Source organism: Pantherophis guttatus, chromosome 1 (genome assembly GCF_059756535.1).
Source record: "Pantherophis guttatus breed Tessera chromosome 1, ASM5975653v1, whole genome shotgun sequence".
Classification (NCBI taxonomy): Eukaryota; Metazoa; Chordata; class Lepidosauria; order Squamata; family Colubridae; genus Pantherophis; species Pantherophis guttatus.
The window spans coordinates 122,233,287-122,256,484 of record NC_142063.1 but is presented as its reverse complement, the minus strand read 5'-3'; the positions used below and the strand labels follow the sequence as shown (position 1 = coordinate 122,256,484).

The 23,198-nt window shown below is 39.2% G+C and overlaps 1 protein-coding gene across 25 annotated transcripts in view; it reads right to left on the bottom strand.

Moving 5' to 3' along the window:
- The window catches only part of BIN1 (bridging integrator 1), a 114,713-nt gene that overhangs the window by 49,306 nt on the left and 42,209 nt on the right, over positions 1 to 23,198 (bottom strand). For all 25 annotated transcript variants that reach the window (XM_087881715.1, XM_087881721.1, XM_034422116.3 and 22 more), the window contains exons 2-3: positions 9,000 to 9,080; positions 93 to 147 (exon numbers count right to left, since the gene is read on the bottom strand). In XM_087881715.1, coding sequence (XP_087737841.1) covers positions 93 to 147; positions 9,000 to 9,080 — 136 coding nt within the window. The remainder of the gene's footprint in view (positions 1 to 92; positions 148 to 8,999; positions 9,081 to 23,198) is intronic.

The window sequence follows — 23,198 nt, the reverse complement described above, 5'->3', positions numbered from 1 at the left end:
AAACCAAGTAAAATAAGCCTTAATAGTGGCTTCTGAAATTTACTTCACTGAAGATTATGCAAAAGCAGTAGGACTATTATTCGAAGTATTACCTTTAACTGAAGTCAGGTAGGTCCGGAGATCCTTCTGTAGCTTGGATCCTTCTGTCTAAAGAAAAAAAAGTGAACAGAATTAGTGAGTAAGCTATTATAATAACAGGTCACAATAGTTTGTTTTGATACAAATTTCCAGTGTTGGTGTTCATCTTTAAAATCTTTAAAAAGAAAGGCTAGAATATTGCTTTTCTCTTAAAATGAACCCGTCTAGTTTCTAAGATTAGCTGTAGAGACAACTCCCCAAATTAGCAGAAATTTGTCTTTTTAGATATGATGTCTTCTTTGTAGAACATTTATCTCTGGAAAGCCATATTAATTTCCTTTAGGCTCCCAATTAACTATTGTTTTTGTTTTTTAAAACTTTTAATTTAATCAATTAAATGATTTTCAGTCGTTTATATAATTCCATATTGCTTTTATCTACATATACAGTCAACCTCAGATTTACAGTACGTAGAGAACAGTCACATCAATATTACTAAAGAAAACTTTTCATTTTGAATGATGAATTTGTTTCAATCTAATGGCCAATGTTGGAGTTGGGCAACCTAATTTTTACAGCTGTTTGGAGCTGGAATAAAGCAGGAATCTCCAGGTTTCCTATCTCCATACATCAGGTCAGCAAAGTATTTTTCTTCTTGAGAGCAAGGCTTTTAAAAATTGCACTCTCACTGGCTTGAAACATGGTCTCCATCAAGGGTTGACAGCCAAGGAAGAACCTCTTAATTGCAACAGGGATGTAAGTCATTTCTGGCCCGCTCCTCCATTTTAACATTTAAATACTCAAAGTCCCCCAACCAATATCTCCAGCATAATTCCAATTCTGCAAATCCTCTGCATATGGGATAATATAATCCTCAATGTGCATCTTCAAAGACAGTACAAAAGAAAAGAAATGGTCGAATACTGGGCGTCCCTTCCCACCTAACATCAACAAAAGCTTGATGGAATGCTCTATGGCCATGGGAACAGCTGTGACTTTTCAAAAGGAAGGACACAGGCAGCTGGAAAAAGAAAAATCTATCTAGCATCTGCTTGTACAAAAGATTGCACTTCCCCTTTCCTTTTATCTTCATAAAGGGGGAGTTTAAAGAGAGGAAGCTTATACAACATCTGTTTCAGGAGGTACCAGGCAAATACATGTTTCCTCCTTGCTCTTACTCTAAACACTAAAAGTGTTTATGTCTTCATACTTTATCTTGCGTTTTTAAAATAAAAATCATAATAGGGTTCCAATTATCCAAGGCTTAAATGTATATGTTTCTGAAATGTTCAGATATGCACCAATTCTGTTGCTGATGTTGACTCTGCATTCATTGTACTGAAAACCCTTATAAAATGAGTGGGATAATCTGTTTACAAACTTTAGCTTAGCTTTGGAAACTATCAATTACAAATTCTTTCTGTATTCGAGGTCTCCAGAAGGAGAGAGACAGGGGTATACTATAGGCTGTGCTGCTCTTTATGCCAACAAGACCATAATGTCAACAGAAAATTGAACAGAAACAGATTCTTCCACATAATCACCATAGGTGCCAATACAAGCTCCCAAAATAATGTATTAGGAATGCAACAGTTCCAGAAATGTTGAAGCAATGGGGGGGGGGGGCGGGGAAATAATAATAGACTCTCCTTTAATTGTCTGGGAATAGGGAAATAAATACTTGGCAAACGAATGAAATAAACACAGTACTTAACTCTGAGGCCAATTTGAATTTTAGTTGTTTAAAATTTGTATTATGTATAGCTTGATTTGCTTATGCAAATATATTTGTTGTAAAAATTGAAAAGTATAATTTAGCAGTTGCACATTGACTGGAGCCATCTTTTAAATTTTTTTAAAAAAATGTTTGCACTCATGTCAGAAGCATCGAGGAGCTTCTGGTTTGTAAGGATTGCCCTGTTGGGGCCTCCTATCATGTCCCCAGCAGGAGCTGGAGTGAAGGACGAGAGCTCACCCTGCCCCACAGAAGCATTTGGGCCTCAAACACAGGCTTGCTAACCTCCAATCAAGTGTCCTAACCACGAGTCACCGTACTCCCGACTGGAGCCATGTTGAAATATTTTCAGTTTTAAAGCTGCTGAACTCTAAAATGTGTCTCTTTCCTTCACTTCTGCATGTTTTGAAGAAGCATCCCAGCCAAAGTTAATGCTGAGAATCTGTTGTGGCTCCGTTACCGGAGCCTGTGTCATCGTCAGGAGAGGACTCTGAGAGTGAAGGGGAGGAGTTGGCAAGGCCTCCCTCTCCAGGACCCTCCTCTCTGGCGGACACCGAAGGGCAAGAGATAGGGCCAGGGCCAAGCACATCCACGCAGCCACAGATGGACAGTGATGAGGGTAATGAGTCTTGGCTGGACCCATGCCAGCGTCGCAGATATAAGCGCGCGCAACAGAAGAAAGGGTGTGCCCGAGATTAGGCTAGTCACTGGACCACACCCCACAGGATATAAAAGGGAGCGTGGTGGCCAGTCAAACCTTGTGACGAACAAAGCTGAAAGCTTCCACGCCATTCTGCATTGCCGGACTTTTGCTTTAAGACTTGACGGGATTATCTCTGGACTTGATTGTAATTATTGAGCTGATTTCCTTTGATGTATCAGAAGTGGGGAGAAGTTATCTCTCCCCTTTGTAAATAATAAACTCTTGGCAGGCAGCCACTAGGTTGTTGCCAAGTTCCGTTATCATAAGGAAAAGGATTTTGCCGGCTGGTTTGGTCTTTAACTCCTGAACGTCTGTTGGTGTGTGTGCGTGGGGTTGGGGACAGAACAGAATCATGGAGGCCATCAACACTGTAATGATATGCCAGTGGTAGTGCTGAAAAAGCAGCGGACTCTGGTTACACACTAATTGCAGACCAAGAAACAGAACTCAAATGGATGATCAAGCTGAGTGATGTTTAATCTGTTTTGGCATCATTATGGTACCCTTAAAAGCTCATAGATAGGAAGTATTCTAGTTCTATCTTTGTTAGGACAAGTATCCACTGTAACATGAAGCACTTTTACTGGCTAAGGCTAATGCATCAGCTCTAATGCTATAACGAGATAAGAAATAGCATTATAGCTAAGTAAAAGGGGTCATATGAGAGAGACACAGAATTTTGCCTATTATAGAGAAAGTGACTGGAACAGATTTTTTTTCCTTCCCACATAGTACTAAAATCCAAGGTCACTTAATGAAGCTGTATGATGGGACATACAGAAAAATAAAATGCAGCACTTTGTTAAAGTAGCATATAAAATATGGAATTCATTACCACAGGAAGTTATCATGCAAACTAGACTGACAAAGAACAAAGGAAGTGTCTATGTACATATGCTACTAATCATGGGTATAGATCAGTGGTGAAATCCAATTTTTTTACTACCGGTTCTGTGGGTGTAGCATGGTGGGCTTGGTATGGCAGGGGAAGGATACTGCAAAATCTCTATTCCCTCCCCAGGTTAAGCTTATTCTTCAAATTTAGGAGTATATGGGGAATAGACAGTTTAGCGTGACCGATCAGGAACAGCTGGGTTTCTCTCTGACACTCAGGCACATAAGAATGCAGGAAAGACTATCTTTCTGTCATTATGCATCCATTAAGTCTTGAGCCTCATCAAATGTTTAATGCTATTAACAGAACAGAAAGGAACAGGAAAGATAAGGTGATGTATTTAATACCAACACTTCATTTGCTATTTAGAGATATGGCAGATGAACACTTCAGGTCCAGCTCACAATTCGCTTTTTTGAGATTCTCACTCATTTTGAGGCTCATTAATTCTGTATACCTAAAAGAACTTCGGTGGATGCCATAAAACAGATGGGAGATAAATTATAGTGACTAGAAAGAATACACTGTCAGAGGGAACAAACAAGTTATTCTCATCAAAGCAAGAACATACATTAGATTATATACGTTAACCTACAGTAACTATCATTAAAGTGCTTTGCAAGATCATTCACAGCATTTGCTTCTTTCTTTTCCTCTCCTTTGCCAAAATAGACACAGTCTGGGGCAGAAGGCTCTGTGCTTAATTGCAGTTCCTAGATATGGGAAACTAATTTATTGGGAAATATTCTTAACATGAATATTTTCCCAGACAGCAATTTCCAGAAGTGGGAATTTATGAGACTACAGCGTAACTGTTCTCTGTCAATCGACCAAGAACGACTCCCACTACAACTGAAGAAGTTAAGCAGTTCCAAATGTAACTATTTGTTGAAGGAATAATGGGGGGGGGGGGGGTGTGGATCTGCTGATTAAATCAGCAAGTGCAGTGAGCAAGGCAAGTCTTAGCCAACACAGTAAGATCCCCTTCCAAGCACATTCATATGCTATGTTTGAATACGTATTGAACATTTAAAGCATTCCATAGACTTCATGTATATTTCTATTCCCTAAAATAATGCTACTATTTTGAATGAATAAATGTCCCTTTTTGTTTTGTTTGAAACATGTATTCATTCCTGTTCATAATGTCCATCTGAGACTTGTACACTGAAACACTGTAATTGCTTTGATAGTTGGGGGGAGGGCTGTTTTTCCTTTTAAATGATATCATGAGTGAATAGGAGCATGCTCCTAGCTGGGTTTGTGTTTATTTTCTTATATTTTAATCTATCCTAGTTAAAAAAAAAAAAAAAGCAGAAGCTGTTCTGAAGAACTATGCAAAGGACAGATCAAGTGAAGGAGAAAGTCTTCTTCTGCTTAGCTCCAGTTGTGCTGTTCGTCAAACTGCAGAGGTACCTCAGATTACTGGAATGTCCTAGCCTCTGCCAAAAAAGTCAACCCATGTTTGGTTTACATGACGCGTATCAAGGTCAGCCTCTAAGCTAACAGGGAGGTACATCTCGTGCCATTTGCAGGATGAAAGGAAGCATGCCCATAGATCTCTGAATGGACATACAAGGTATTTAGAACAAGATTCCCTTCCCATTCAGGAATAAGAAAAAGTTGACAGTGTAATGCATGAGCGAGAGAGCTAATTTTATATCCCTTCCATTTCACAGCAGACCTCGTGCCCACTTGACTGTACAAAAACAGGGTCTTAGCTCAGGGCAAAGCAAAGACAGCTGTCTGTTTGTCTTCCCAGCAACACAGCAAACAATCGGCCCATTCTTCAATAGATGCCATTTCTACCCTTCCTCGACTCCAGTTTAAATAAAGAAAGGTCTCTGGCTTCATAAGATCGACTTCCTTTAGTACTTATATTTCCTGTAGCTAGCATAAATGTGGTTTCTCAGACCCAAATATAACCCCAAAGCAGGCAGGATAATGAACAGTGAAGTAGGTAGTCTCGACAAAACTAAAAGCCTTATAGCCAGAAGGTGCCACATGTCTACCCAGAGAGTAGCAGTGACTAGCTAGTAATAAAAAAAGGAACACCACAGCTGCAGTGACAGGTGTTGGTCACCACTTCATCCTTTCTTCTATTTGGGGCAACTAGCTAGACAATATAAATTTCCAGATGGTCGTGTTATGTTTACTTTTAAAATATCTAATGATCTTTCTTAGGAAAATTATGTTTGTCACAAGTACATGTAATTGCTTAGCAAACCAGCTCTGTTTGGTACGATTGTATTTGTATGATTTTGTAAGCTTTGTATGATTGTAGTTACAAAGCCTTTTTTTTTAAGAGGCGTTCTTTTTGTATTTAATCAATATTCCCCTTTGGGTTTTATTCTTATATAAGGGTAAACTTTGTTTTTCTGGCATCAAATATTTTTCCCGGGGGGGGGGTGTTCTTGTGATATCCTGTGAGATTTCAGCAATTTTACCCTGATCTCAAATGATCCTGAACAAGAATGCTGAATTCTCATGAGAAGCCAACCAAGAACACTGACTTTTAAAGAAATTGCAATGGTTTTTTTTTTTTCCCCTAAAAGATCATATAAGCTTTTAGCATCATTTAAGCTTATATTAGCCGGTAAACTTGTAAGTTTTCATTTATTTTATTTTTAAGATGTTTTTATTTAAATCCATGGAGAGGGATCCATGGGAAATGTTCAAGATGCAATGGAAATCCATGATGCCAATCCAAGTGCTAACATTAATCAAGTAGAAACCATTTATAAAACACGGAATGCCATGATGAGGAGAGGGGAGATTGTGTACTCCTTTACAAAAACGCATGTGACTCTTTAAAATTTGATAAATAAATAAATAAAAGCCCTCAAGAGTTCTGTTTTCTGAAAAACCTTTCAATTTAAGGTCTAAAATTATGCAGTGTAAGGGTTGAGGCTGATACTTGCAAGATGGGAATTTGAATCTCAGGCAAGACAGAAGAGTTTTGTAAACTCTAAGCAAGCATCTCCCAATCTCAAGGCCAGAAAAGCTATGACCAACTTTCTGTTGATTTGAAAATGCAGAACATTTAGAATTTAAAATATGGGCCAAAATACTTACACCAACTTTTGGTTTCTTTATTACAGGTAATCCTCGATTTACAACTGTTCATTTAGTGTCTGTTCAAAGTTCCAATGACACTGAAAAAAAGTGACTTATGGCTGTTTTTCACACTTACGACTGTTGCAGCATCTCCATGGTCACATGATCAAAATTCAGATGCCTGACAACTGGTTCATATTTATGATGGGTGCAGGTGGACTTGTTCTGTCCCAGCTACAGACCCCAAAGAACGCAGCACACACAACGTCTGTACAAACATTAGTTTACTAAATTAAATCAGTCTTTTTCAAACAAAGGCTGTTACTTAACTTTCTTAACAGCCTACAAGAATCCAAGAATAAATAATCATAATCTTACTATCATTGGCAGAAAGCCCAGAAGCAATTTGCAGGACACTGATAAAAGAACTAAGATCCAGACACAAAGGAGAGTGAATTAAGTTGTTCCCTGAAAATTGCCTCAGTCTTCATCCTTCCTTAAATAGGCTAAGGGAGTGGCCAATTACCCCCAAACCTTACTGTCGAGGAGACCTCCTCCTGAGGAGCCACTCCTGCCTTTTGGTAGCTCTGCGTGCTTGTGTATCGAGAAGAGGCTCCTCCTCTTCGTCCTCTTCACTTAAGGGAGCTTCTGGAGGTTCTGAAGGCCCTGGCTGAATCCCCGCCTCTGGCACCATATCTTCTCCAGCCTCCTCATTGTCCGACTCGAGTGCCAGCTGAACAGGCTGCTGGCACAGCACCACACCAGCCTCCTTGCTGTCGGAATCAGCTACTAGCTGCACAGGCCACTGACAGGCCACAAAAGGACTGGAGTCATATGAACAGCTTTTGTGAGCTTTTGACAAGCAAATTCAATGGAGAAGCCAGTTTCATTTAACAACCATGACACTAACTTAATAACTGCAATTATTCATGTAACAACAGTGGCAAGAAAAGTCATAAAATCACATTATTTTCCCACTCTGCCATGCTTACACTGTATTGTGAATTTTGTCAAGCACCAGGGAAATCAGAAGATTCAGGCGGTTCAAATGTGCATAGAGATTTATTGCAAGCTTAAGGTCTCTATAAGAATCTGAACTACTAATGGTCAAGGGAAATTAGCAAGAGTTAAAAATAGAAAGGAATTCAAGGATTTAGATATCTTGTGGGAGCACAGGGACTCATGATGGATGACATGTTTGACTCCTCCCTCGGGCTCAGCCTGGTCATCTCCTACAAATTCGTGCTTAAACTTATTTTAATGGAAACACTTGCTCACACGGTATTGAAGAACATGTCTACTTTATGCTTATAATACAAAAAAGTAGCAAGATGGATGCCTAAATATGGCTTGACATTTCAATATAAGGGAAACTACTTATTGCATGAATGTAAGCTAAAAACACATGATTTCAAAAATTATATCACATACTCAGTGAAATTAATGTATGTATTATTTATAACTAAGCAAGAAGGTGACCTAACCAGCAAGATTTTTGCTCAAAATGGCCAAACCTCTTTTCTGCACACACACAGAACCAACTAGTGTTTGGGGATATGGCATCTGACGATGGGCTTTGCATTTTGAAGTCCCTGATAGTTCATTTACTACTCCTTTTAAAACAATTTAATAGTTACAGTGGTGCTTAAAAGTGTATGGCTTTAACTACTTAATTTAGTAATTACTTAATTACTTTTAATTATTCAATATTTCTGCATAAATATGACCTGAAACACATTCCACATATGTTCTAAAATGAGTTAAATTATATAATAAATAAATTAAAAAAGAGAACCCAAGTAAACAAAGACATTATAACAATATAAGACAATATTTTTGTTCATTGTTCTACTTGCATTTTTTTAATCTCCAAGTTTTCTACACGTTCGGTTGAATGGGATATAGTCTGTTCCATGCACATCTTTTGGGAGAGGGCTAATTTGTTTGACTTTTTGTTATTTTTTTATCTTTATGTTATTTATTTATTATTTTATGTTATTATCTCGTAACAATGTAATTTTACGTTTGGATGATGCATTTTTGCAATTATAGAGCAGAAAATGCTCAATTATATTTGTATGGCGACATATGTTATATTCTAACAAGAACTGGGAAAGAAAGATAATTATCTGTTCTGTTGCAGATTAAGTAAGTCATCAAAGACACAGAGGTTTTAAAAAGAAGGCTATCTGCATTTTTAAAATACTGGAATCAATTCCCTGTGAATACAGGGAGGGAAGAATAGTTACAACAATCAATCAATGTCTCTAAATTTTGCCAAATAATCCTTGAAACTTTTATACCATGCTGGAATTGAAGTACTGTACCCCAAATCCATTCCTGACAATATGGCATTGGTTTGGTACCAATTAATATCAGGGAAGGAAAGAGACAGATCATAAATTAAAAGAATAAATGAACAAATTTTATTCATTTATATATTTATAAAATTTATATGGCCACCCATCTCATTGTAAGTGATTCTGGGTGGTGTACAACAATCAGTGAATAAATCCTTAAAACTCACTTACCAGCTGTTTGTTAAAGTTTTGCACACACTGTTCAAATTGCTCATCTTTTGTTTCATCCGCTTTGCCAAGTTTCTGGAGGACCTATAAAAGCACATGAAAACAAGGAAGAAGTGAATGTTTACAACCACACAACCACACAAAAAACCCAATATTTTTTGTTTATTTTAAACAAAAATAACAGAAAAAGTAGGACTGGGGAGTAGGAAGAAGCGCATCTTAGGTTAAGTACAGTCCACTCCGTTGTAGAGCAGATGCTCCAACTATGATAAGTGCCAAAGCCAGTTCAAGATTTTGACCAGGATGGAGAGTCATCCCAACATAAAAATGAGGGGAAGATGATCCAAAGGACCAGTTCATCATAAGGTAGCATCACAGGTTGAGCGAGAACTCTTCAGCATATATCTGAGCTTATCCTTTCAAAACGATTGGTGCAAAACTCATTTTTCTTCACAATTTAACATTGTTATTGAGTTATAAGATAAAATAAAGATACAAAATATGAAAGTAAATAGGAAAGCAGTGGGGAGAAAAGGCGGGAAGAAAAGTGAGGAAGAGTTGGGAAAAAGAAAAAGAAGCATTGACTTCTGACTCTATTACAGTCAAATAAGGTATTATCATCAAACCACAACTTTTTGTTTTTTCATAATAATATAAACTAGCCATTTCTATAAAGATCTATTAATCTAATCGGTAAAACCCAAAATCAAAGTTTCATTCTTTTCCATTTCAAGCACAAAGTTCAGAAGCAGTCCCCACGTGGAAACAAAAGTACTTATATTCTTTTCTGTAATCAAAGTAGTCAATTTTGCCATTTCAGCCAACTCCATCAGTTTCTGCAGCCATCCGTCCTTCCATTTTTGTGCGTATAATAATCTTTCTGCCGTCAACATATATAGTGTTTTTTTTTCTCCAAGTCTTTTTCCATTAGGCTCAAAAGGAAAAATTATGGTTTCATCTTTATCTTAATTTTCAGAATTTTCTGTATGAAAATATGAATCATGCTCCAAAAAAATTTTTTTTGCTTTATCGCATGTAGAGAGAAGCTTAGCATTTTTCTTAACCAACTTCATTTTCTGCTAAAGTAAAAAGAAGAAATGGCTAATGAGACCATTGGGGCAGAACCTACCCATTTTATCCATCTACATTCCATGACAGGAGGGGGAACATGTGGCCTTTCAGAAGTTGCTTTCAGGAGCCAGCCTGCTGACTGATAATGAAGACTGCTGGAAACTGTAATTTAGCAACATCTGGAAAGCAATCAGTTTTTCTTCAGCTCTGCTTTCTATAACATAAAGGGGAAACTGTGTGGGCTGCAGGTTTTTAATTAAATTAATTTGCTGAAATTTAATTAGAGAGGCATGGCACTGAAAAGTCAAAAGAATAGGAAAGCAACCCTGTGCAGTGCAATTCTGATCCCCTTGCAAAAACATTAGGGCATCTTCCCTACAAAATGGTTCTTTTGTGAAATACAGAAGGATTAAGTTCATATGCAGAGCACAGAGTTATCACTCTTGGATTTATGAGAATTGAATACACTTCTGTCTAGGATTAGAAATAGCCTCCGGAGACTCCTGTCATAGGGACGTGATTCTGTCATCAGGAAGGACCAGAATAACCATGGCAATCAGCCAGGCCTCTCTTAGCATTGAGAGACCCTTTTTAACAATGCAGTTCACACACCATTTGAGGCAAAGTAAAATTTAATCAAGACACTTCATTTATCAGCCATTTCCTATTAGAGCTCTTTGTATGGAGTCAAGTGTGCTGCTGCCATGGCGGGTGGCCTACAAAAGCTAACTCAGGGCTGGCTGCCTGGCTGTCTTGAATGACTGCACAGACACAAGTAATACTAGCCACAGTGTCTGTTGTTGACTTTAATTGCCTGCCCCTTCCCCTTCATACACTGATGACGGCTTTAGACACTATGTATTTTTTTTAAGTGAACATGTAATCTATTTTGTACGCACTCCAAAAACCAATACATGTTGATGCAATAACCAGCTATAACAAAGACCAGGTATGACCATTTGCCAAGTTTATTTTAATTAATTTAATTGTGTGTGAGAGAGAGAGAAAGAGAGAGAGAGGGAGGGAGAGGGAGAGGGAGGGGGAGGGGGAGAGAGAGAGAGAGAGAGTGTTTAACAAGCAAAAACTCAAAACAGTCCACAGACAGTGAGTTCCTGCACAGCTATGCCATCAAACTATTTGTATGCTACTATGGAAAAAGTATACCCCAGCCTAGTTGTGTCTGACTCTAGGGAGAAGTACTCATCTCCATTTCTTAGCCAAGTGAGCCAGTATTTTCCGAAGACATTTCTGTTGTCAGGTGGCCAGCATGACTATACGCCAAAGCACACGGAACCAGTGGTGGGTTTCAAAAATTTTTACTACCGGTTCTGTGGGCATGGCTTGGTGGGCATGGCTTGGTGGGCATGGCAGGGGAAGGATACTGTAAAATCTCCATTCCCTCCCCACTCCAGGGGAAGGTTACTGCAAAATCCCCATTTCCTCCCAATCAGCTGGGACTTGGGAGGCAGAGAATAGATGGGAGTGGGGCCAGTCAGAATTTTTACTACCGGTTCTCTGAACTACTCAAAATGTCCACTACCGGTTCTCCAGAACTGGTCAGAACCTGCTGAAACCCACCTCTGCACGGAATGCTGTTATCTTTCCATCGAAGTGGTACCTATTTATCTACTTGCATTTGCATGCTTTCAAACTACTAGGTGGGCAGGAGCTGGGGCAAGGATGTGAACTCACCCCATTGTAAAGCACTCGGGTCTCAAACCTAGGCTGTCAGCTTTCCAGTTAACAAGCTCAGTGTCTTTAACCACTGAGCCATTGTGTCCTCAGTGTACATGTATATTCATAAGCAATAAACTATAGAATGTTTTTCTGTAAATAAATTATTGCAAGTTAGAGACCATGTTACTGATTTCTTCCGTTCTCATGCATAGAAGAGTAAAGAATTTGCTCATTTCTTTACTCTTCGTTTGGAAACTTCTTTAGAAAATACGTTTCTCCAAAACATTAGAATAAGGAGTAAAGCTATGGGGCCTGAGAAACTGCCATGGAGAATAGAAGAAGAGTGCTTAGGGAAGTGGTTAAAAAAATAGTGGATATAGAAGTGTACTCATTTACCTAGCACTGATAATTCCCAGAGAGGATGGAAGGGATCAAGGAATAAACCAGTTCCTACAAGCTCTCATTTCTGTTAAGAAATTCCTACTTCCTACTCTACTACAGATTGATTGTTGAAAGACTGCATAATTAGAGACAAATCAAAATTCCTAATCAATTTACACTACAATTTTGAATTTGATCCTATGCACATATGTGCAAACAGCTGACTTTGTAATCCTGATTTTCAGGGTTTCATTTTATCCATGTGCACAAGAGTACTACTTAAGGCTGGTATTTAATGACTGAGTGGGTGGCTAGTTCAGCATCACCCTCTTCAGAAACCTTTTTCTATGCCCTGGGATTCTGTTACTGTTTGTCAGTCTTTCCTGAGCTTGTCGATATGATCCCAATTGACTTCTCCTTTTTCGTTACTTTGCCAGATTTCTTAGCATAAGCACAAAGAGTGCAATCTCTGTCCTAAATTGTAACTTTAACACTTTTCAAAGCAAATGTTTCTCTTACTTGCATTTCTTTCAACTCGATGTTTAACCTCTTCTTAAACCACAGTGAATTAAAAAGCATAGTAACTGCAGTGCCAATTTACTTGTTTTCAGTGTTATTCTCTTTATTGTTCTCTGCCTTGAGTACTATTCTTTGGAAGGTTGCAGAGTATATGTAGCAGACGCAGGCTGTTATCTTGGTGATGATTTCTGAGGGTTTGCCCCTGCAATCTTCCAGGATGTGTTTTTGATTTCATGAATTTGCCTGTAAACCTGAGATGTCCTGATAGTCTCCCATCCCAAAACTAAAGAGGCATGACCCTACCTAGCTTTTGCCTTCTTGAAATCATAAAAAATAGACCAGGCAGCAACTCTTACCCATAGAAAATATTTTTTTTTTAAACAAACTTTATTCGTATTTAAAAAAAGACATTTAAAACAATTATAAGAAAAACTGACAAGTTTCTCTTAATCAAACACACAAATTACATATACATATACAGTACATATATAGTGCTCAACTTCATCTATTAACTACTTTCTAATGTTATATATACATATATACATACGCACAGTGACTTATTTCCTTCTATATCTCTCTGTCAGTGCAGTTGTTTATTTACATTGATTTCTCCTAACTTTCATCTCTAACCATTCCCTCTCTCTGACTTATCCACTGGTACCAGCTATTCCATATTTTAAAGTATTTTGAGTCTTCCTTATCCTGTAATTTTAGGGTTAATTTATCCATCTCTGCGCATACATAGATTTTTTGTATTACTTCCTGATCAGTTGGCAAATGGTCTATTTTCCAGAGTTGTGCCAACGCTAATCTAGCCGCTGTTATAATGTGGAGTATTAAGTATTTTATGTCCTTTCTAATATTCTTATTAATCATGCCGAGTAAAAAGACTTCGGGTGTTAATTCAATTTCGTAATTTGTTATTTCTAATATCCATGTTTTTATTTTGTTCCAGTATTTTTTAATTTCTGGGCAAAGCCACCAAGCATGGTAAAAAGTTCCCTGCGCTTTTTTACATTTCCAACAAGCCGGATTCACATTTGGATACATTTTTGCTAACCTTGCGGGAGGCAGATACCATCGGTACCACATTTTATAGTGATTTTCTTTGTAGGCTACCGATTTTGTCATGCTATAATTATCTTCCCATACTCTTTCCCAATCTTCCAATTGTATATTGTGCCCTATGTTCCTCGCCCAGGCTATCATCTGCCCTTTGACCAACTCTTCTGCCAAATCGTATTTGAGTAAATATGGTAAGTATTCGAGTAAATATGGTTCCACCCCAGGCGCCTGATGGAACCTGACAGATTCCAGACGGAGCTTGGGCCATTTCCTGAGGTTCTGGCACATGCCTCGACTGGAGACCTGGTGGCCGCCTGGGATAGGGCGGCTGCTGGAGCTCTGGATCGGGTCGTGCCTTTGCGGCCTCTGACCCGGCGCTGATCTCAATTGGCTCCTTGGTTTACCGAGGAGCTGAGGGAGTTGAAGCGCCGGAAAAGACGCCTAGAGAGTAGTTGGAGGGCCAGTCTTTCGGAATCTGACCGGACACTAGTAAGATCCCACATTAGGAATTACTTAGTGGCGATAAAAGCAGCGAAATGTAGCTATTTTGCTGCTCTTATTGCATCATCAGATAATCGCCCGGCCGCCCTCTTTAGGGTAACCTGCTCCCTGCTCCATCAGGAAGCGCGGGAGGACCCCTTGGAGGGTAGAGCCGAGGATTTTGTTCAGTATCTGTATGACAAAATCACTCAGATTCGGGAAGATTTGGACTCCAACTGGGTAGTCTCAGGGGGAGAGACAGGGGCAGGTCTTGAGAATGTTATCTGGGATGAGTTTGATCCTGTGACCCCTGAGGACATGGACAGTATTCTGGGTAGACTGAACGCGACCACTTGTTTATTGGACCCGCATCCTTCCTGGTTAGTACTGGCTTCCCGGGAAGTGACACGAGGCTGGCTCCAGGGGATTATAAATGCTTCGCTGGGTGAGGGTGACTTTCCCGCTGCCTTGAAAGCGGAAATTTTGAGTAGTTCGGAGAACCAGTAGTAAAAATTCTGACTGGCCTTGCCTCCATCTATTCTCTGCCTCCCAAGTCCCAGCTGATTGGGAGGAAATGGAGATTTTTGCAGTAACCTTCCCCTGGATTGGGGTTGGAATGGAGATTTTACAGTATCCTTCCCCTGCCACGCTCACCAAGCCACGCCCACCAAGCCACGCCACACCGACCAAGCCACACCCCAGAACTGGTAGTAAAATTTTTTGAAACCCACCACTGATCTGCAGTATCAGTGCCTTGAAAGCACATACTACTTGGAATTAATTACAGTCAAGAGTGCCAAATTGTGATAAAATGACTGTACTTCTAAAAATCAAATATAATTATTACGGATATATAACACCCTTGTTAAAATTCAGAAAAGGATTTTCAAAGCCCATGGCAGCACAAATGTACCATCTATCTGTAACTGTCCACCTGAAGCTGTAGCATCATTTCCTGAGACTGCATAGTTACTCTCTTCAGCTGCCATGTGATTCTCACAAAAAGAAGTGGTTGCTTTAAAAAGCTACAGAACATTGCTTCCCATGTCCTCTGAAGCACTTTTTGGGACTGAATCTGAAGCACAGATCAGCCACTGACTGAATTGCAGCAAGCTCATTCAAGCTATGTTTTTCTTCCTTTCCTGTTGTCTCCCCAAAAAACCTGTTCTTGCAAAATCACAATTACCACTGGGAAAAGTTCTTTTTGATACCAATAGCAGCTTCTTCCTGTTGCCAAAAAATAGCCTGGAAGGAACAAATTTCTGAAAAGATTAAAGTCTCCTTCCATGCTTACTATGATTCTAATAATTAACTATATTCCCCCTTTCCTCACTGCCTGTGAGGAATAGCACCCTGTGGCTATTTTCATTTTGAAAAAAAATCCATTAAATGCATTAAACTCTAGAGTCTAGACCAGTAAAACATGTTCAATGTGTTTTACTTGGTCCAGAGTTAATCATATATATCTGGTATGTCCTTATAGAAAACAACCACATATCGGCTTATCATATAACCGTGATGGCGAACCTATGGCACGCGTGCCACAGGTGGCACACGGAGCCATATCTGTGGGCACGCGAGCATTGCCCTAGCTCAGCTCCAGCGCACATTCACATGCAGGCCAGCTGATTTTCGGGCCTTCCGGGCCCACTGGAGGTTGGGAAATGGGCTGTTTTCAGCCTCCAGAGGGCCTCTGGTGGGGTTGGGGAAGGCTGTTTTTGCCCTCCCCAGGCTCCTAGAAAGGCTCTGGAGCCTGGGGAGGGTGAAAAATGGGCCTTCCGGTCCACTGTGCCATCGTGTGCCAATAGCAGGGAGAGCGCGGGGGGTCGCACACACATGCACGGTGGGGCAGGGTGCACTGAATTATGGGTGTGGGCACATGCATGCGTGGCACCCCTGCGCTCCCCCCGCTTTTGGCATGCGATGGCAAAAAGGTTAGCCATCACTGTCCTATAAACTCAAAAAAAATCAGATTAAAATACTTAAGCAAATACAATTTCAAGAATTTGTAGAGACCTAGATTTAAATCATTCTTCCACAGCATTGCACTGGGAGACTTTGAGGAAGTTCCTTTAATCTCTGCCTCAGTCAAATATATCTCTCAGGATATTTGAAAAGGAGATGGTCAAAGAGACTGAGGTTAATAAGTAAATCAAAAATTATGTAAACTAGCCTGAGGTACTATACTTGGAGAAGCAATGAGAAGAAAAAAATAGAGAACACAAAATAGATAAACATTTGTATTTATCTGCAAATTTGAACTAGTATTTATTTTATATCAGGTTTTGTGATGCAGTTTTACCTGAATCCTAGAAGAAAACTGTTATGATTAGATGATATAGATCAGAATATATATATTGGTAGTAATTGCATTAGATCTGTCTGCATGCAAGATATCTACCCTGTTTCCCCCAAAATAAGACATCCCCTGATAATAAGCCCAATAGGGCTTTTGAGCGCATGGCAATAAGGCCAAGCGCTTATTTCAGGGTTCAAAAAAATATAAGACAGGATCCTATTTTCAGGGAAACATGGTATATAATTCATATGTATTGAAAAGATTTCTGTCAAGCAGTAGATATTCTAACATGATCGCCAACGTCTGATGACGGGTATGGCAAAAGAAGAAGACGTAGTAGATATTCAAAATGGCTTCCATGAAAGTGCTTAAAAAGTAGACAGCAAAAGAAAATATGCTTTTCAAATGCCCTTCCATCTCTGATAACATCAAACACCTTGCACATAATATACCCCTATTCACATTATAGCACTAAGAAAACCCCAGTGGTCACCAAGTCTATATTTTTAATGTGAAAATTCTACGGAGGATTTTCTCCTAAAATTTAAAATCTCTAGAAGAGACTGATTCTGAAAAGGCATAAAACACAGCAATTGCACAATTTATAAAGACAAAGTCTTACAGTTCCAAGAAGACTAAAACAGAAAACATGTGGATGCATCAAAGCAGGAAGATGCTGCTAGCTGTTAACAACAGGCAGCTCCCAGCCTTCAGGAATTGGAATGGGACTCAACTCAGAGCAGAACTGAAACTTCAGCCAACCATCTCTCTCACACATGTGTATGTAAATCAAAAACTGAACTCAGACAGGGACTCAGCATGAGAGTTTTAGCTGACACAACAGCTGGGAACAGAAATGTGCAGTAATATGCTCATTTCCCATTAATTATCAGTGAGCTCACAGGATAACACCCATTCCCTGAAGGAGTACAAATGGTGTCAAATATTAATATTCCTCAGCAACGTGGGTTTGCCCTCTCCCAGTGTCCCAGTGTAACGCCATCATGCATAACCTATGAGATCAGACAAAAATCTAAGACTTTACTTGGGTTGCAGTGTCAGATTAATTGCAGGTATTAATGAAGCAGATCTGCCTACGCAAAGATTATGTTGAAAAAGACAATCAGCGTAACTTTCAGTATTGGCTTGAGGGGGAAGGGATAAAGGAATTTGCTGTGTGAAAGAAGGAAAAGGAGAAGATCACACATACGTAAAAAGGTAAAGGTTTCCCTGTCAATTCTGTCCGACTCTAGAGCAGGGTGCTCATCTCTGTTTCTTGACCGAGGGAGTCAGCATCGTCCGAAGATAATTTCCATGGTCATGTGGCTAACGTGGCTATAAGCCAAAGGCGCACAGAATGCTGTTACCTTCTGGCACTTCCCACCCCCAAGATTGACAAAAATTAGCAAAAAATATTCTTCAAGATGTTGGAAATGTGAGATGATCCCAGGGTCCTATTACCATATGTGCTGGGAGTGTTCAAAAGCAAAAAGTTTTTGGCATCAAATAAAGAGCTGTCCAGAAGAGATTTTAACGGTTAAAATAGAAGTCAAACCAGAATTGTTCTTATTGGGAATGACAGATGGTAAATATAATAAAAATGTAACCTACCTAATATTACATATATTAACAGCTGCAAGAATAGCATTTGCTCAGAAATGGAAGAGTAAAGAAGCACTTTCAGAGGAAGAAGTGTTATGTAAAATCTTCAATTGTGCAAAAATGGACAGACTCACTTTGGAACTCAAAAATAAAAGTGAATCAACGTATTACGAAATCTGGACTAAATTTTATGAATGGTTAGACAAGAGGAAGAACGCCAAGAAGGTGTAGTGAATGTCTAAAAATGTATATGTCAATGTTTATTGAACTTGTGAATGAGATATAGGTTTATTGGATATGGATATAGTTGCTTAGGAGGGATTATGTAGTATGCTTGACATGTAAGGATGTAAAATATATGTAAATTTGTATATAGATTAAGGAACATATTACTTATTAATTGGAATTAGACAGAAATGTTAGAAACCAGAGATGTCAAACCATGTCCACTGTTTTTAAATTTGAATTATTAATAAAAAACTTTTTTAAAAAAGAATGCTGTTACCTTCCCACCAAAATGGTGTCTATTAATCTACTTGCATTTGCATGCTTTCAAACTGCTAGGTGGGCAGGAGCTGAGGTAAGTAACGGGAGGTTACCCTGTCACGTGGCACTCAGGTCTCAAACCCAAAATGTCAGCTCTGCAGCTGACAAACTCAGCATCTTTAATCACCAAGCCATCCACCCCATCATATATATGCAGCAGAGAGATAAAGCTTTGATGTGGTTGCATGTAATTTAGTGAAGCCCTCCTTGTATCTTTATTTTACCACAGACCTGTTGAAGGTCAACAGTTTTAATTACAGCAATAACACATAGGCTGGAAACTGACCCCAATAACATGACAACACACTGTCTGGATCAGGCCAAAGCCCCTCTAAGTACTGTTTTGGATTTTTGTTTTGTTGTTGACATTGTTGGGTTTTTTGTTTTTGTTTTTTTTTGTTTTGCACAGCAGCTAATTACTTGCAGTTATGGTGCTTGCAAGCTGGACAATTGTCCAGGCATTCTTTCCCTTCAAATAAAATATAGTGAAATCCTCTGAGCCCAGGAATAAAAATGGATGTTTGAAGAAGACTGTAGAACAAGAACTGTTTGTGTCTCAGTTTCTGCCTAAATCAAGACATTACAAAGATTAAAAGTATCACGGAGGACTATTTGAATGCAATCAGTGATTTTAAAAAGGGACAAAACACACAAGTATCCAAGTTTCAAGATTCTGTAGTGTAATTTAACAAGTATTTTGTGAAAATCTTGCTTTCTTGGATAGGGGGGCTTGCCATATCTCCAGTGTACAATTAAAGTGACATGTGAAACATCTTTGAATGAGTTTTAAATAATTTTACAGCTATGATTAAAATAGAATTTCAGTTCTTCAGTATGCTGGATTATTTTTGCCACTGTATTATTTTGGATGAGACTTCCCCAGAGCCAGGCTCTTTCATCCAGAGCACTGATCCTTCTAAGATTATCCATGACACTTGAAATTCACTACTACAATCTCTGAACTAGACTAAGGGAACAAAATCAATAGACTGTGAACTGATATGCCATACTGATGTTCAGCCAAGTTAAAACGAGTAACTTATTTAACAAAAGAAAAGGGCAGAGTTTTCTCCTAAATCATTAGCATTAGGAAGGAAGGGGCAACCAGGATGGGAGTAGATGAGAGTAGGCTAGCGTTCTCTCATTGCACTTGCCCATTAAACAGGAGTAGATCAGTGGTGGGTTTCAAAAAATTTTACTACCGGTTCTGTGGGTGTGGCTTGGTGGGCGTGGCATGGCTTGGTGGGTGTGGCTTGGTGGGCATGGCAGGGGAAGAATACTGTAAAATCTCCATTCCCACCCCACTCCAGGGGAAGGTTATTGCAAAATCCCCATTTCTTCCCAATCAGCTGGGACTTGGGAGACAGAGAATAGATGGGGGTGGGGCCAGTCAGAATTTTTACTACCGGTTCTCTGAACTACTCAAAATTTCTGCTACCGGTTCTCCCGAACTGGTCAGAACCTGCTGAAACCCACCTCTGGAGTAGATAGTTATGGGATTTCATGGAGACTACACAGGACTAAAAGTCCTAAGTGTGCTTTGGGACTGGGAGTAACAGCCAGTTTACCCAGTGGGATTTAAGACAGAGTTAGTAATATATAAGTAATGTGTACGATTAGGTTTGCCAAGTCCAGCTCAATCAGTTGTTAAGCTTCCAACAAATGGTTTTTCTTTCTTTTGCTTTGCTTTCCTTCTCCCTATCCAACTACAACTTGTTGGCTTCTCTATTTTATTTATTCCTTTCTTTTCTCTCTCTTGCCCAATTCATTTACTTTTCATTCCCCTACCTTGTTCCTTTTTTTTTTGCTCTATATGTTGGAGACGGAAGGAAGCACACAGATGTGCAGATATAGGAGTGTGTGATCAAATACGTTTGCAGATAGAAATCAGTTTGTTTTATAAATCAGATGGATTATGCAATAACTGTAAAGCTTCAAAAGGCACTCTTGCTGTTGCAAATATTATCGCTTCTCAGCTTGCCAATGAACTATGGCGGAAGGGAAGGGGTAAATAGAACTTAGGTTCCAGACATCAAGATGCCAGCTGTGAGAACCAAGAACATTTCAGCAGGTGTTTACCAGAGCCAAAAGACTTTCTCACAACAATACCCGGAGACTCCATTGGACAATGTGACCTGGTCTAATAAGGGGGAGGGAGAACCTGAACTTTAACTATATGGGTTTGTGCAGGAAATGGTTAGATGTGGTTTTGTCCTCATCTTTGCCAAAATGATGTACTCAATAAAGTTTTGCATTAAGAGACTGGATCGTCTCAGCCATGCTTGCTTTGGTTGGGTTTGTCAGTTGGAACTTTGACAATAATTTTAATTAACAAACACTAATTGACCATCCATTTTTTTTCTCAAAATGTGGCCTCTGCCCCGTGCAAATCAATCTTAATTTGATTTAAACTGAAGACTTGAAATGATTCAACTCAACTTGCACTTTTGATATCTGATTAAAGCTGATTTGAAGTTTAGTTAAAAATCCAACTGAATAGTCCAGGGACTATAATGAAAAAGTACTAAAACACTTATTACCCCTTCATTTTGTGGAAGATGAGAGATGGCAATAATAGGGATGACAGACATTTTCAGGATGAAAAGAGCCGGGATCGTAAGTGCTTTACAGCACATAAGATTTTTTTTTCCCATGTTTCAGTTAGATATCTTCAAGAATTTCACCTCATTAAAGCCTTGAACTATTCCTCTTGCACTTCTTACATGGCAGATAGCAGGAATATGGAAAGGGCAGCATAACCATCTCCTTACCTTAACAAACAAACAAACATCTGATGACATTTGTACTAAACCAGCATAAAACATTGTGTTGCTCCAATTTAAGAACCTCAATTTTGAAAACCAGCTTTAAAAGCAAGCTCCAAATATTGAGGAATTCATCACTCATTGAACACTTTCTTTTGTTTAATATTTCTGGTCTGCCTTGTTGCCAAGCAACGTTGACCTCTTCTTGGAATGACACACGTGATGCATTGTGTCTCATTTTTTAAAACAAAATGTCTAACACATATATTATATAAGCAAAAATAGTAACATGCATTTTGTTATGAAGGACTAGTCTAAGAGCAAGCCCTTTACTTCAGGCTTACTCACATAATAAAGCTGAGTCTCCCTTTCTCTGTCTTCCTCTAAATAAAGCTAATTAATCAAATTTAAGGAAAAAAATCTAGATAACTTTTTCTCAAAGGAAGGACTCCTGTTCACTAGCTTAAGTAGGGTGCCAGGGTGAAGAGAGCAATACTGTCAAAGTTTGATCTCTTTTCAGTAGGACTGGGTTATGTCAGACTTGCTTTAGTTAGCTAATTAGAGGCAGGAGAAAGATAATGGTATAGTGAAATAAAATGCTTCAGATTCCAGTAGAAAAATGAACCACTGCAAAAGCTCCCCATCTCACATTTTTAAAAGCAGCAAATGTCTGGGCCAACACTTGTGCTTAACCTGGTATCTATTCATTCATTGTCGAGAGATGTAAAGAGCTTCCAATTATGTAGAACTAAAAAGTAAGGTTTGACCCAAGAATGCACACTGGACTCATCAGCTTTGCATATTCAGAGTGTTGAGATGGACTCCTAGTTGTATTGGCAGGATGATCACAAAAATATAGGATTCCAGAAGTACAAGCGAGAGCACGTAAGACTTATGAATGGCTGTATTAAAGAACTGAGTGCTGAAATTCTACAGTAAAATAAATGTTGCCTGACCATTCTAAAACAGCTTTCTGTACAGATACACAGACATCAGTGGTGGGTTGCCCCCGGTTCGGACCGGTTTGCAAGAACCAGTAGTAAAACCGGCGGGAGGCCCTGCCCACTGCCCTGGATGTTGTCATTGGCGATCTACGCATGCGGAAGCAAGGCGCGCGAGCGAAGCGAGCATGCGCACGCAATCCTGTTGTGAACCAGTAATAAAGGTAAGTAGAACCCACCCCTGACAGACATATCAACTACTCATAGTACCCTAGCCTACTCGAGTCTTTGTCAGAAGGATGGAGGGACCATTTAACTTGTTGTGCTTCTGGGACAAATGTGTCATCAGGAAAATGACATTGCATTATCTCTAAGCAAGAAGATAATTAAAATAAAAACGAAGTCATTTTAACAACTTCCTTGACCAAGTTTCCCCTCAAGGCAAAAAACTGGAACCTTGATTTGGATAGCATGTACTCCTTCTGTGAATACACGACTTTTTCCAATGCAGAACCAACAATCAGAATTCAACATTACTTTTTATTCCAAACTAGCCTTTCTTAAAAAGAGGACTCTCAGCTTTAGTGACACGCATTCTTTCATTAGTGATTGGGTTTTTTTCTTGTTTATGGCCGCTTCAAGCAGATTTTCTTGTGATAGCCGGACTGAAGAGTACACAATTAAAATGGCTTGGGTTTTTTTCACCTCTGGGTATAGGCTCCAGCGTCATCAAAAGGAATGGTGGGGGGAGACTATTTAAGCCTTCATTCCTATATCCAATTGGCTTTCTAAATTAGGCATTGACATTTCTCTGAACCAATGTCAGTCTCTTGGGGAAGCCTCGGTTACCAAGGCT